At 42.6% G+C, this 14,087-nt stretch overlaps 1 protein-coding gene across 3 annotated transcripts in view; it reads left to right on the plus strand.

The window, feature by feature from the left end:
- The first annotated feature begins 415 nt into the window (after positions 1-415).
- Positions 416-14,087, plus strand: part of AFF3 (ALF transcription elongation factor 3) — a 478,017-nt gene continuing 464,345 nt past the window's right edge. For all 3 annotated transcript variants that reach the window (XM_084641601.1, XM_084641602.1, XM_084641603.1), the window contains exon 1: positions 416-582. In XM_084641601.1, coding sequence (XP_084497727.1) covers positions 530-582 — 53 coding nt within the window. In that variant the 5' untranslated portion in view covers positions 416-529. The remainder of the gene's footprint in view (positions 583-14,087) is intronic.

A 14,087-nucleotide genomic window follows, 5' to 3' on the forward strand; every position in this document is an offset into this window, starting at 1 on the left:
ATATGGAAAAGCAAGTTGCAGCTAGAGATGACGCGGGGTCGGGGGGGGGGGCGAAGTAACACACACAATCCCCCTCTGCCCTCGTCCTCTCCTCCTCCCCGTCCCCCCAGGCAGCAGGGAACGGAGCCAGTGCCCAGAAAACAAAGGGGGCTGGGCGGGGGGCGGCGCAGGCTACAAGCGGGCCCTGGCGGCAGCGAGCGCTACCTGCCAGGCACAGGCAGAGCCCGGGGCTGCGCGGCGAGCCCGGGGAGGGCGCCCGCCCGCCCGCCGGAGTGAGTCACACACACACGCGGCGCTGAGGGGAGGGAGGCGAGGGGAGCGCGGCGGCGGCGAGCAGAGAAGCGGAGCAGCCCGTGGGCGGCTGGCGGCGGCGGCGGCGGCTGCAGGGGGGGCCCGCGGCTGGCTGGCTGCGTGTTGCCCCGGGCAGCCCCGGCCCCCGGAGGCGCAGGGGCGGGCTCGGTGCGGGGGCGATGCCCCGGGCGCGCTCCGCTGGTGCAGCTCAGCCGCGCTGACGCGTCTCCTCCTCACCATGGACAGCTTCGACTTCGCCCTGCTCCAGGAATGGGACCTGGACTCCCTCTGGTGAGTGCTGCCGGGCCGGGCCCCCTCCCGCCGCGCCGCGCCGCACCTGAGCCGGGGGGCGCGTCCCTGCCTGCTGGGCTGGGTCCCGGCGGCGGGGGAATGTGGCGCTTCAGCTGGGGGTCCGCGGAGGACGGACTTCCCCTGCCCCCTAGCCGCAAGCACCCCGGGCTCCAGCCCCGCTCCCCGGCTCGCGGCGTGTGCCTGCCCCCCCTCCCCCCGGCTGCCTGGTCCCCTTCATGGACCCCCAGCCCGCCGTCCCTCTGCTCCCATGCTCCTTGTCCTCCCACTGCACCCCTAGTCCCTCCCTGCCTCCCACTGCACCCCGCTCCTGCCTCCTCTGCACCCCTAGTCCCTCCCACTGCACCCCTAGTCCCTCCTTGCCTCCCACTGCACCCCGCTCCTGCCTCCTCTGCACCCCTAGTCCCTCCCACTGCACCCCTAGTCCCTCCTTGCCTCCCACTGCACCCCGCTCCTGCCTCCTCTGCACCCCTAGTCCCTCCCACTGCACCCTGTTTCTGCCTCCTCTGCACCCCTACGTCCCTCCCACTGCACCCCGCTCCTGCCTCCTCTGCACCCCTGTGCCCGCTCCTACCTCCCATTGCATCCCTACACCCTCCCTACCTCTTACTGCATCCCCCTTCTGCCTTCCACTGCACCCCTATGTCCCTTCCTGCCTCCCACTGCTCCCCGCTCCTGCCTCCTCTGCACCTCTCTCTTCCTCCCAGTCCGATTGCGCCCCGCTCACGCCCCCCCCCCCCGACTGTGCCCTACAGGACATGCCCTTGGACTCCTCGTCGCACCCTTCTGCGCCCCAAGCCAGCCCTTGTGAGTGGCCGGCGCTTTGGAGCGGGGAGGAAGGTCTAGTGTCTGCCAGGTTGAACGGGCTGCGCGCAGGGAACCCATTCCTAGAAATGCCATTGTCGACTCTCCCTGGGCATAGCCTCCCCCTAGCCCAGCCCAGGGGCTGGTATTTCGGTCGCTGTTGCTGGAGGCGCAGCACATGGGCACCCTCGCCGGAGGGCTTTGCCACCCTTGCTCCCAGCCAAGCAAACTGGGTAACAGCAGCGGCGGGGAGGAGAAAGTGCCAGTCCACCCAGAGCAGGCTGGGGCTTTTTGCTTGTCAATCGCAGGTACTTTGTGGTACTGGTGTGTGCGACTCCACGGTGTGTCACTGTTGTTTGTAACCCCCATAGATTAACCCCTTTGTGCACGAAAAAGCGATGGGTGAAATGGAATTGTACTCAAGCTCCCCATGTCCCGAAGTGCGTGTATTGTACGAAATCTTTATCTGGAGCAGTTTAATTCCAGCGGCAGGTGCCTTTGAATAACCCCCCCTGCTTCCTCCGCCCGTTCTACCTCCCCCGCCCCACCTATCCAAGTGGTATAATTATTTCAGCGCCAGTGTATTCTTATTACTACAGGAACTTGTGTTATGTTAATCATTTTAGGTGAGCATTTGCTGGAAGACGGACAGTAACTGCAGTTTATGTCCTATTAGCTCGAATGGTATATTTGGGAGTTGAGATTATTTTTGCCTTAAGTCAGTTAAAAGTGTTGCATTTCTTTAACATTTTATGTGATCTGTATCAGTAGAGGATGCATTCAGCAACTACAGCTTATCTTTTCCATGACAGGCTTAACAAAATAAGCTGGACAAGCAAATCCATTAGTCAGCTTCCTCTTACAAAAGATCTCCGGATTTATGCAATGCATAATGCTGGCTCTTATAAATGCATACATTGATGACATGCAATATAATAAACTTTTATATTGCTATGGGAATTTTAAAGATCAAATATAATAGAGCAATTTGTTACTATTCTATACAAGTTGTTAATGACAGCTTTGCTGCCTGGAATACTAGTTAAGGTTGTGTCTGAATTTCAGTAATAAATACCAATTTTCAGTTTATATCCAAACCATAACACTTATCTCTGGATCGATTTTAAATTTTCAGCCCACAAAATGCTTATAAAATTAAATTCCACAAACTTTCTATTTAACAAGTGGGGGGGGGGGGAGGAAATAGTACGTTGGTCTGCTTTGGGAACCCCCACCTCATTTTTTTTAATGGGAATGTGGTGGCCATTAGTCCAGTTTGTAGCTTAGCGCTTATATTTAATATTTAAAAAATGGAAAAAGTTGAAACTATAATGTTGGAAGCCCAGCTAGTACTATGTCCAGCAATCGCTGCTTTTCCTAACCTTTTTAGCATGCTTTGAGTGTTATTGAGTCACTCTGAACATAGTATGAGAGGTTCTACTGATTTAATTGATAATATTGATTCAAGGGACATTTCTAGAATCCCAGATAACACACTTTTTAAAAAGTCTATGCATTTGTGTAACAAGTATTTTTTTAAAAAATAGTCTTAAGTATGTATTTACCAAGTACACCACAAATGTTTCAAATGAAACGTAGACAGTTGGGTAATAGTGAGCCTGATCCTGCATTCCTTGCTCACCTAAACCTTCCCCTGAAGTCGTTGCAGGGTTGGGTGCACAAAAAAATTAAACATCAAGCCATCTAAAAGTGAATCACATACATTTAATCATAACTTCTCTATAGAACAAGAGTTTCATAAGTGTTATCATTTTCTGCTTGCATTTTTTCAGGAAGAAAGTGTAGCTGTGTTCTGCTGAATGGATTGGTGAATCTGAGGTTGTTTGCTGGAAGTTTATCACAAAGCAGCTGTTTTACCAAATGTTTCAGAATAAAAAACTCAGAATAATCAAGTTAGAGTCATAGCAGAAGTACTGATGTCACATACTGTAAGCTTATAGCATGAATATTAGTAAAATGACAGCTTTACCACTGGGTGACCCAGCAACAACAGGCACAGGGCCCTAGGCTTGTTTATGATTGTGGGCAATGTGTGCATGTCACGCAGTCTTTCCTCTATACTGCCAGGTTCTTTCTTGTGAACAGACCTGTTATTGAAATTTACAAAGAATCCTACTTTGTAGGACATACTCACTAACCAAAATAAACCTTGTAGATCTAACTTTAGACCTAAAAGACTTGACAGCATCCTTCTAAAGGAGCACAGTTATCATCAAAAAGAAAAAAAGATTTTGTACCACAGAGGTGGAAAATACTTTCATGGTAAAGGGCAACACTTAGAGGATTTAATTTTCCATGCAGCAAGTATAAATATTATCCCTCATTTTTTTGAAGGTAGTCATATTGACAATTTGTGTACTTAACTAATGACAGAAAAGCTGTTTTTTGCAGTACTTGATGACTGTTTTGCTTAAAAGTGAAATCAATAAATATTAACACGCTTCTCTAAAGTTTTCTTTTTTAAATTTTTGTTATTGGAAAATCGAAATGGTTTTAAAAGGATGTCCATATCAACAGTAGCATGATACTCAGCTCTCATTGAGGACAGTGTAAATATTGCATTGAATGCATCAGTTTTGTTGAATTTGCCCTCCAATTAATACCCATTACATTTTTACTTTGCTGTTCATGCTGTAGCATACAAAATGTAATATAATATTTGTATCCTATACATGGTCCAGAAACCATCATAAGAGAGGATATTCATTAGTATATTGTAAACTGCAGAAGGTTATATAAGTTGATTTTTATATTGAATTGTAGTTTCTGTCAAGTTGCATCCACACCAATGGCATCTCCCACCCCTCCGCCCCCAGTAACATGTTTCAAATGACAAAAGCTGAGTGAGACTCAAATAGAAAATCCAGCAGAACCACACAAATTTGTGGCATAAACAAAACATGATCATGTGTTTTGTATAACACTTTTGTTGGCACTTTTTGGGGAGATCTGCATAATTCACTCATGCCTCCATTACTGGTGAGTAATACAATTATCCCAGCTTCACAGCAATAACAACTTCATACCACAACACCACCTCATATATTTTCTTTCTGTATCAATTCATTTGTATATAATATCTAGTTTATTTGTACAAATGCAAGGAGCCAAATTTTCCACTGCCTAGCAACTTGTATGTTCTTTTACACAGTGCAAAATGGTCTTATTCTGATTTGGTAGTGTTTTACATCTGTTTTGGTCTAGTTAAAACAAATTACACAAGGTGCAGGGTAGTAGAGAATCAGGTCAAATGCATTAAATGGAAGTGCCAGGCACGGTTTTATAGTTAAAAAATAAAAATAAAAATCGTGCAGCTGTTCTGTGTTGTATTGGTCAAACTTAGGCCCATATTCAGCAAGGTACTTAAGCATGTGCCCAACTTTAAACATGTGAGGAATCCTTTTGAAAGCAATTTTGTAAAGGAACTACTCGTGCTTAAAGTAAGGCACATAATTAAGTACATTGCTGAATCTGGGTAAATATTTACAAAATTTGTAAGGGTTAAATCAGTTAAATAAAATTATCAGGCTTACTAATGCATTTACTCACCATGTTATAGCATACAAAAAGTAAATTGTACACATATTTAAGCATGAGGCATGTTAGTCCTGAATAAAATGGTGGTGGTTTAGGCACAAGTAGCAAAGTGCATAATCAATGAATATGTTGCTGATCTGATGCTTTTGGATATTTTGAATTATCATCAGTTTTGTAGAGGTGGCCTAGTATTGTAAATAAATACACATGTAACTGTGTAGTTTCCAAGTAGAGGTCAATGTCAAATGCCACAGTGTGAGGTGGCCCACTGTTTTATACAGACTATGTATTGAATTACTAGCTCATTTGCTATCTTTGGGTCTGTTCCTGCTCCATTTGAAGTCAATGAGAGTTTTGTTTGGAAGCTGCTCTTAACAAAAAGTGGGTAGACATCCAGCAGTCTTATAAAAGAACCTTTTGTAACTTTTTGATCCCAGGCTCGTCCAGTTTTTAGTCACTAAGTTTTATATTTGTGCAAGTTGAGATCATTTTCATTTTGTACAGACTGTTCACTAGAGAAGACTCTGGAAAGCTAATTTTACAAATTGTTACCTAGACACCATAAAGTATTAAAATGTTTATTTTCAGTTAATATTGGACTGATTTTTTCCTTTGTGGTCACTAACCCATGGATATCTTTCCTTCTTTAGGACAGGAACCATAGTTTATCATTACAGATACACTAATACATTCACAAGAGTAATAATATTTAGTTTTATTTAAGTGTTAAGTTTCTCATCTTAATCTTGATCTCTGTGAACATCTGGTGTATCTTGGGGTCACATTAGACTGAACACTGACATACAAAGAATACACGAAGAAGCTGAAAAAGAAAGTGAGCTCCAGGAACTATATACGCCAGAAACTGTCCAATACAAAATGGGGAGCTGATTGTAAAACACTCTGAGCAACCAGTCTCACCTCGTGTTACTCATTTGCGGAGTACTGTGTCCCAGTATGGTCATGTGGAAGAAAAACACAGTCTTCACTCTTAGGTTGTTTGCAATAAGTCAGAGACAGTTTATTCTCAAGCAATTGCAAGGGGGAGAGTGTGCACGGACAGGGGATTCCCCCTTCCTAGGCAGGTCTCCACCACATAAACAGTTAGGGCAAGCATTTATACCTTTTGTTGCATACAATAATGATCAACAGCTGCGTCTTGTTTATACATATTCCTTCTTGATATCTTACTTTTCTCAGCAGTTCCTGCTACAGTCTGCATTCCGTTCTTATCTAACACAAAGTCAAAACAGCATCTCTTACAGTTTTCCTACTCGCTTCCCACTTGCCCAGGCCCTGCCTTAAAGTCTCGCGTTATCAGAGTTAGCCTGACTCTTGCTCTATTCCTAAGAAAACTAAGATGTCTGCATTCAACTTCCCTTTATCCTTTTTCCACTTCCACGGTCATGCTCAAGCAATGCGTACAAAATTGATACTTATTCATGCCTGTAGGGTCATAAGAGGGGCTTTGAAACCGACTCCTATGGTGTCGCTGTACTGCGTCATGGGGACTGCACCACCATCAGTGGGGCAGAATGCTTTCAGTAGAAAGGAGAGACAAAAACAGATGCATGATCCAAGATACCCGCTGCATGGACACATTCCTCCACCCAAAAAGCTGAAGTTCAGAAATAGTTTTGCCTCTGAAATCCCTTACTCTGTCACCTTCCACTGTGGTATTTTGAGGTAACAAAATGGTGGGAAATGCTGATGATCCTGGAGAACATGGTTCTGTCAGGACAACTTCCTCTAGTCATTGACCTCAAATGGAAATAGTGGTGTACTCTAAATTGAGCAAGAGTTGGGGTGCTAAAGACTGGTGACAATATGATCAAATGGAAACCAAGGAACATGGAGAGTCTAGACAAACGCTTAATGCAATGTCCCTGTCAACACTCTGTAATGTTCGAGATAGGTGACAGCACCATGGTATTAGCTGCAGTTTTGGAGCAACAGGCTCTGATGATCTTAATCTTCGAGGTCCTACAGAACTGTGTTCCAGTGTGTCTTGGACTGTCTCTTATTCCTTTCCCTTCATCCCCTGCCGCTTTCTACCAGCAATGCCATGCTTGATGCCCTTCTTATTTTTCTCTTGGTTCCATCTTTGTGCCTCTTTCCATTCTGCTCGCTTCCCAATCCTGATTAACAAAGCCACCACCTTCTCCTCATTAAAACCCCATCTAAAAATTCACTCCTTCTGGGTTGATTGTAAGTGTGAGTAGACAATAACAATGATGATAGTCGTAAGTTATTCCTGTCTATGGATTTCACAGTGTATTCTTTCTTCTGTCTGTCTTTTAGACTGTAAGCTCTATGGGTCGGGAATTGCCTTATTTGTTCTTTTACAGCACTGGACAAATTGTATTTGCTACATATAATACAGACAATAAGAAGGTAGAGCTTTTCATGTTCAAAATGCTGTATCAACTAAATAATAATGCCTTAAAAGTATGTCCATGCGAGTACTTATTTGCTAGATGTACGGCGTCAGTTTCTCAGCTGGTTTAAATCAGCATAGCTCCATTGACTTCGATGCATTATGACAATTTACACAAGCGGAGGATCTGGCTTATTTTCTCTAATTTGTGTGTCAGGAAATTAAAATCTGTAAGGAATAATATATTTTCCATCCCCACATTGTTTTTTAGTCTGAAGAATATTTGGGGAAGACAGTGGTACAGTGTGTTTTCCCTCTGCTCCCCCACTGTAGACAAGTTGATGGTCCAAGACCAGCAGTTTGATATATAATGATAAAAACTCTTCAGGCCTTCCTGCTAGCCGTCAAACCTCTAGATTTATGTAACTGTGGATATGTTTTCTTTGAGGACTCTGAGGATGATAGGCAGAAAGCTCAATAGACTATGGAGAAAGAACTGAGGGGAGGGTGTGCTAAGTTGCCAGGCTCACTCAATAAATTATGATCATTCTGAGGAAAGTATCAAATCTGGAAAAACTTGTAGAAGAAGAGAATGGGCCATTAAAGAGAAAAACAGACAGAAAGGAAGCTTACACCACCATATCCATATACTTCTTATCATCCATAAGAAATGTAAGAAATGACATTATAATCAATGCCATGGGATTTTCATATGGGAAAGCGAATGTTTCATTTTAAAGCATTTAAAATCTGGAAAAGTTAATATCATAAATTATTTTGTTGTATTATTTTTCTGCTTAGAAAACATTATCTCTGATCACTTTCAGTGTACTGCAAAATATGAACAAAGAGAGTGATAACTATTTACCATATGTGCTTCAATATAGCTAAACACCACATCATAACTTCATTAACATTATGGCTAATAAAAATAGTAACAACAGGAATGAAGAAAATCTGATTTCCATAAAGAGTAGAAAAACTTGGGTTTTCTTGGTATTTGAACTTGGTTTTGAACCAAGGGGTTTGAACTTGGTATTGAAAGTACAGGGAAGAATACTATACATCCCTGAGGGCTGCAATACTTTGGTCTAACTCTGATTGGTGGGGTTGGTGTAAAGGTGGCTGGGTGGTGTTTCGAGGCCTGTGATGTACAAGAGGTCAGACTAGATCAGTAGTGGGTGGCCTGTGGGTCGCACACGGCCCGTCAGGGTAATCCACTGGTGGGCCGTGAGAAAGTTTGTTTACATTGACTGTCTGCAGGCATGGCTGCCTGTAGCTCCCAGTGGCCGTGGTTCACTGTTCCTGGCCAATGGGAGCTGAGGGAAGTGATGGCCAGAATGTCCCTGTGGACCACAGCTCCCATTTGCCGGGAACGGCAAACCGCAGTCACTGGGAGCTGCGGGCGGCCATGCCTGCAGATGGTCGATGTAAACAAACTGATTATCCTGATGGGCTGCAGGTTGCCCACCACTGGACTAGATGATCAGGTGGTCCCACCTGGCCTTGAACTCTCTATGATAAGTGTAATTCTTTGGGGGTATATCTACACACAACTCTGATTTCAAAGAGGAAACTTTTGCTTTCAAAATTTCAAGATTATAGAACATAGGAGTTTCGTATGAGGCTGAACTGGATTATTTAGTCTGCAGAAGAGAAGAGTGAGGGGGGATTTGATAGCTGCTTTCAACTACCTGAAAGGGGGGTTCCAAAGAGGATGGATCTAGACTGTTCTCAGTGGTACCAGATGACAGAACAAGGAGTAATGGTCTCAAGTTGCAGTGGGGGAGGTTTAGGTTGGATATTAGGAAAAACTTTTTCACTAGGAGGGTGGTGAAGCACTGGAATGGGTTACCTAGGGGGTGGTGGAATATCCTTCGTTAAAGGGTTTTAAGGTCAGGCTTGACAAAGCCCTGGCTGGGATGATTTAGTTGGGGATTGGTCCTGATTTGAGCACGGGTTGCACTAGATGACCTCCTGAGGTCCCTTCCAACCCTGAAATTCTGTGATAACCCTGTGATTCCATGGTTCCTCTATCTTAAGGATCACTTAACTACATGGCATGATTCTTCCCCCACTCCTTACTCCCCAGTGGAAAATTTAAACTTTTTGGTGAAAAATTGAAAGCTGAAAAATGTCAACAGAAAACGTTCACTTTTAAACAGAAAATCTCTATGCCACCATAGTGCCTCCTGGTAGTTGTAGTATGGGTGCCTCATGTCTCCATTCTTCTCTGTGGGCAGGGATTCCTAGCTGGACTAAATTTCCTAGGATGCACCACAGTCTACCCTTTACAAATCCATTGTAGTGCATCATGAGAATCCTTAGCCCTTGTGTATTCATGGAAGGTGTAGTCTGGTTGGGGAACAAAGAAGAACAGGGGCATGAGACATCCAAACTGCAGCTCCCATGAGGCACTGTGGCAGCCTATCTGAACAGAAAATTTTTGCTAAAAATATTTTGGGATTTGGCTTTTCAACAAAAAGTTGAAAGCCGAAAGTCCATGTATAAAATCGTTTTTACAAACATTTTGTTTTGTCAAATACCCAATTTTCTGTTGAAACATAAGTTTCAGTCAGTCCTGTTTGGAACACTGTTTTCGTATTGTTACAAAGAGGGCTAAGAATCCAATCTTCTCTCGATTGAAGTGAATGGAAGAACACCTGTTGATATTAATGGTGCAGAATCAGGTGCTATGAAAAGACAGACTGACATTTCTAGCTTAATAGTTGTTTGATGATCCACACATTTTCTTAAAAAATTGGAGAGTTCATGTTTATCTACACATAAGATTTTATTTTAGGAAGAGATGCATTATGGTTACTAGTATTAAATGAGCATGGTGATAATTATTATGCTAGGTAAAATATTTTATACGTGTTTTCAAAGAGAAAAATGCAGGATATGTTTGTTTCTTAAGTTTCTTACTTGCCCCCTTTATTACTCATCTTTCCAGATAATGGCAGTGAAAAAGTAATACTTGCTAGCAAGAAAAGTTGATTGCATTTTATTTTCTTAGGAAAATTGTAAACTACACACATGATACCAAAGGGCTAGAAACTCATACATAGTTGTATCTTGAGAAATAGGACTGTAGGAATGCAATTTAAAGTTATCCTAGGAGATCCTTTATATTTTTTCTATTTTCTTAATAAATTAGTCTCCAGGTGACAAAAGTCAGGAAGAATTTACAACTACAGTATGAGGGATGAGGCACCTTTGCTGAGAAGGTTTAAAAAAAAATATAAATAAATAACAGCAAGCACCAAAGGAGGCTGAGCTTCCCCAAAACAGTAAATGCTTTTAAAAATTAAAAACAAGGTTGGATCTGGGAAAGCCACTAAACCTTTTTAATAAACAAATCCTCTTTTATTATGGCATCCACCAGGTCCTGGTCAACAAAACTGTCCCTAGTGGTTGACAGGGAAACTAATGGATAAAATTAGATTCATCCTAAACTGGCTAAATCAATACTGGCTGTGCTTGGTAAGGAGAGGATAAGGGTGATGTCTTCTGACATTGAGTTTCAGTTTTGATCACTTTCAGCTGTGACCTGCCATTTTGGATCCATACTATTAATGGCTAATTAAATCTACCAGGGAGAAACTGGTGGACATGACAGGCAATGCATTGCCTGTATAATAATTTCTATCACTTGGTATTTAAATCATCTGTTGTATGTGTACTGGATATACTACTGATGAATAGATAAGGGAGAACAAAGTGCTAGCATTTCTTAAAATTGCATTTGCTAAACTTCAGATCAAGAAGTCATCTCAGCAATCTTAATCTCATCAGCTATTGCCCTGTTTCTCTCCTTTCGTTTTTGGGAGAGGTTATGGAGAAGGTTTTGGTGAAAAAGCCACCTGGATTTGACAAATTTCCTGCGCCCTTTTAATGTAGATTTAGATGTGGCTAGGGTACTTTGGTTTGATTAGACAGTGGCCATCTCCTGGTCATGAAAAAAGACAATGCTGATGTTGGATCATACTAAAGAAGTTCTGTATTAAAATCACAAATTAGTTTGATTCCCCATAGTTTAAATTCCAGGGTATTACTAATTAAGAGGTCTCTTGGTTTTTGGTACTGTTTGTGAAACTTGCAAGCTGCTAATTGTGTTAGTACATTCTAAGAGTCTGTTCTCAAAGCAATTCTTCGTTACAACAACTACTCGCACAGAGAAAGACTCAAAGCAATACTCTGTAACAATAGAAACAGCACCCAGAGACTCCCCGCCCTTTTGTTATATTCATCTAGCTTTGTTAACAATTGTGATTAAAATAGAGATAGAGGATGTCTGTGGATGGATGCTTGGTGTGGATAATAACTGAATGTTCAGGGAGGTGCCAGCCTAAGAATGCAGTGTCCTTCGGCTGAAAAAGGCGTCAAGTGGAAATAACCAGAGGACCCCCAGAGGGCAGACTGGAATCCACCCAACAGCCTCAAGAATGGGAGAACCAAAGAACAAGATAACATCTGACAGCACGGAGCTGTCAGGAATGTGACATCTGCTGATTGATTCAGCAACAGTATGATGAAGCAATTCCCATAGACTGGCATAGGAAGAAATTCCTATAAAAATGGACTCTAGAAAGTGAGAACTTTGGGGTCTGATTCTGCAAACCAACTTCCAGGAGCATCTGACAAGGCCCTGCTCCCTCCTCATGTCCAGGCCACCTGGCCAGTGGCTTGGCATGAGCAACTCTAAGGCTGGTAACTATGATAACAACCTTGCAGAACCTCTGTGTGTGTGTATGTGTATGAATGAATGTGTGAATAAATATGAAATTGAATGGAATGTTATAGCTATAGCTAACTGCTTACTATGATTCTTTCTGTATTCACAATAAATGTGGCATTTTGCCTTTTCCCCTTTAATAAGATCCTGCTGGTTTTTATTTTATTGGTATAACATTTAGTCTCTGAACTTTGTCAACAGCCTTTGATACTGTTGACCATGAGGTTTACCTGACACAGCTGTGGACCCTAGCAGGAAGTGATACTGCTTGAATGGCACTCTTTTTGTTTGTCTGAGAGACCCTGACTGCTTTTCTGTCCCATGCTCGTGTGAGGTGCCACAATGTGAGGTGTGAGGTGAAGTTGGGGAGAAGGAGGAGGGAGTATGGCAATATGGACTGTGGTGTCCTCAACATGTGGGTGATACTCAGCTCTGTCCTACTTCCATCAGGTCTTGATGGGAAAGCTAGACAGAGAGCAGAGAAACTGAGATCTGGACCTGGATGAGAGCTAGTTGGTTGAAGCTCAATCCAGAGAAGATAAGTAATGCTTGTTGGCAAGGAAAAATACCTGGAGGAGACAGCAATGTTAATATGTGCCTCTTTGATCGGTCATTTCCCATCATTTGTAACTGAAGTATGTAATCCAGGCAGGGTCTTGTTCGATCATCTGCTTTTAAACAATCAAGTAATAACCAAGAGTGCTTTTTTCATTGGTGTTTGGCAAGGAGAGTGCAACCCTTTCCTCTAAGATGAGGATCTTGAGATATCCATGCCTTTACCACCTCCTAGACTGGATTACTATGTTATGGTGTGTGCTGTTTGTGGCTAGGCCTGATGATCATTCAAGAATTTCAACTAGTGCAAAATGTGTCTGCCCATTTACTCAGTTAGAGACAAATTGGGTAAGGTAATATCTTTTATTGGCTCAACCTCTGTTGGTGAAGGAGACAAGCTTTTGAGCTCCAAACCTGAAGAACAGCTCTGTAGCGCTCAAAAGTTTCTCTTTCACCAACAGAAAATCATCCAGTGGAAGATATTTCCTCACTCATGCTTGTCTGTCTCATATCTTAGGACCAACACTGCTATAACAACACTGCAAACATGTACCTCATAGTGTATAGGCAGGGAGCATATGGCATCCAGGCTCTGTAGTCTGCATTGGTTTTCTGTTCATTTTTTGATACAATTCAGCATGTTAGTTTTGACGTTCTAAAACCTTAGAGATTGCATCTTGTCTTGTGTTTTTGTTCCACCAGCTGAAGTCATCCAAGGCATTCAGGCTAGTCAGTCCCAGATTTAAATGGGTTGGGGCTCCAGACAGTGTATTTTCAATGACAGGCATTCAGCTCTGGAACTCACCTGCCATAGTTTGACGAAGCACAAGTTTGTTGCACTTCTGGGCATAGTGTAAGGCTCATCTGTTTACATGTGCTTCTGTCTGTGAGAGTGAGGTTGGGACAGGTTCAAGGTTTGTTTTTAATTGAGGTGGGGACTTCAGGTCTTTTAATATTGAGTCAATTTAGTTAACTGTCAATTTTGCATTTTAAAAATTATTACCCATGTGCTTAGAGATTTTGGTAAGCACGTTTCTAAATTTAATAAATCAGTCAAAATAAAACATAAGTGGAGATGTCTTAGATAAGAACTATAACTTTTCAAGCTTATCAACCCTTTGTTGTCTTCAAACAAATTGGTGTGGTGCTGCTATATTCAAAGTAGAAACATGAAAGCATTCCTTGGTTAATTCAAATCATATTGAAGAATCCAACTAAGTAACTATAAGCGATACTTAACATGATTTAAAAATCTATGTGATATTGGACTTAAGTAACAGTATAAACCAGACAGATGAAAATGCAGTCACACATTCTAGTTCTTACAAGGATATAAGTAACCATATTTTGAACTAATTACAACTGATGTAAAGTACATTTAAGGAAACCCATTAGAAGAGAATTAGAACTGGAACAGATTAGCTGTTCTTTAATGGCTTTGATTGTAGATCTTTT

Source organism: Lepidochelys olivacea, assembly GCF_965140295.1.
Source record: "Lepidochelys olivacea isolate rLepOli2 genome assembly, chromosome: 1".
Classification (NCBI taxonomy): Eukaryota; Metazoa; Chordata; order Testudines; family Cheloniidae; genus Lepidochelys; species Lepidochelys olivacea.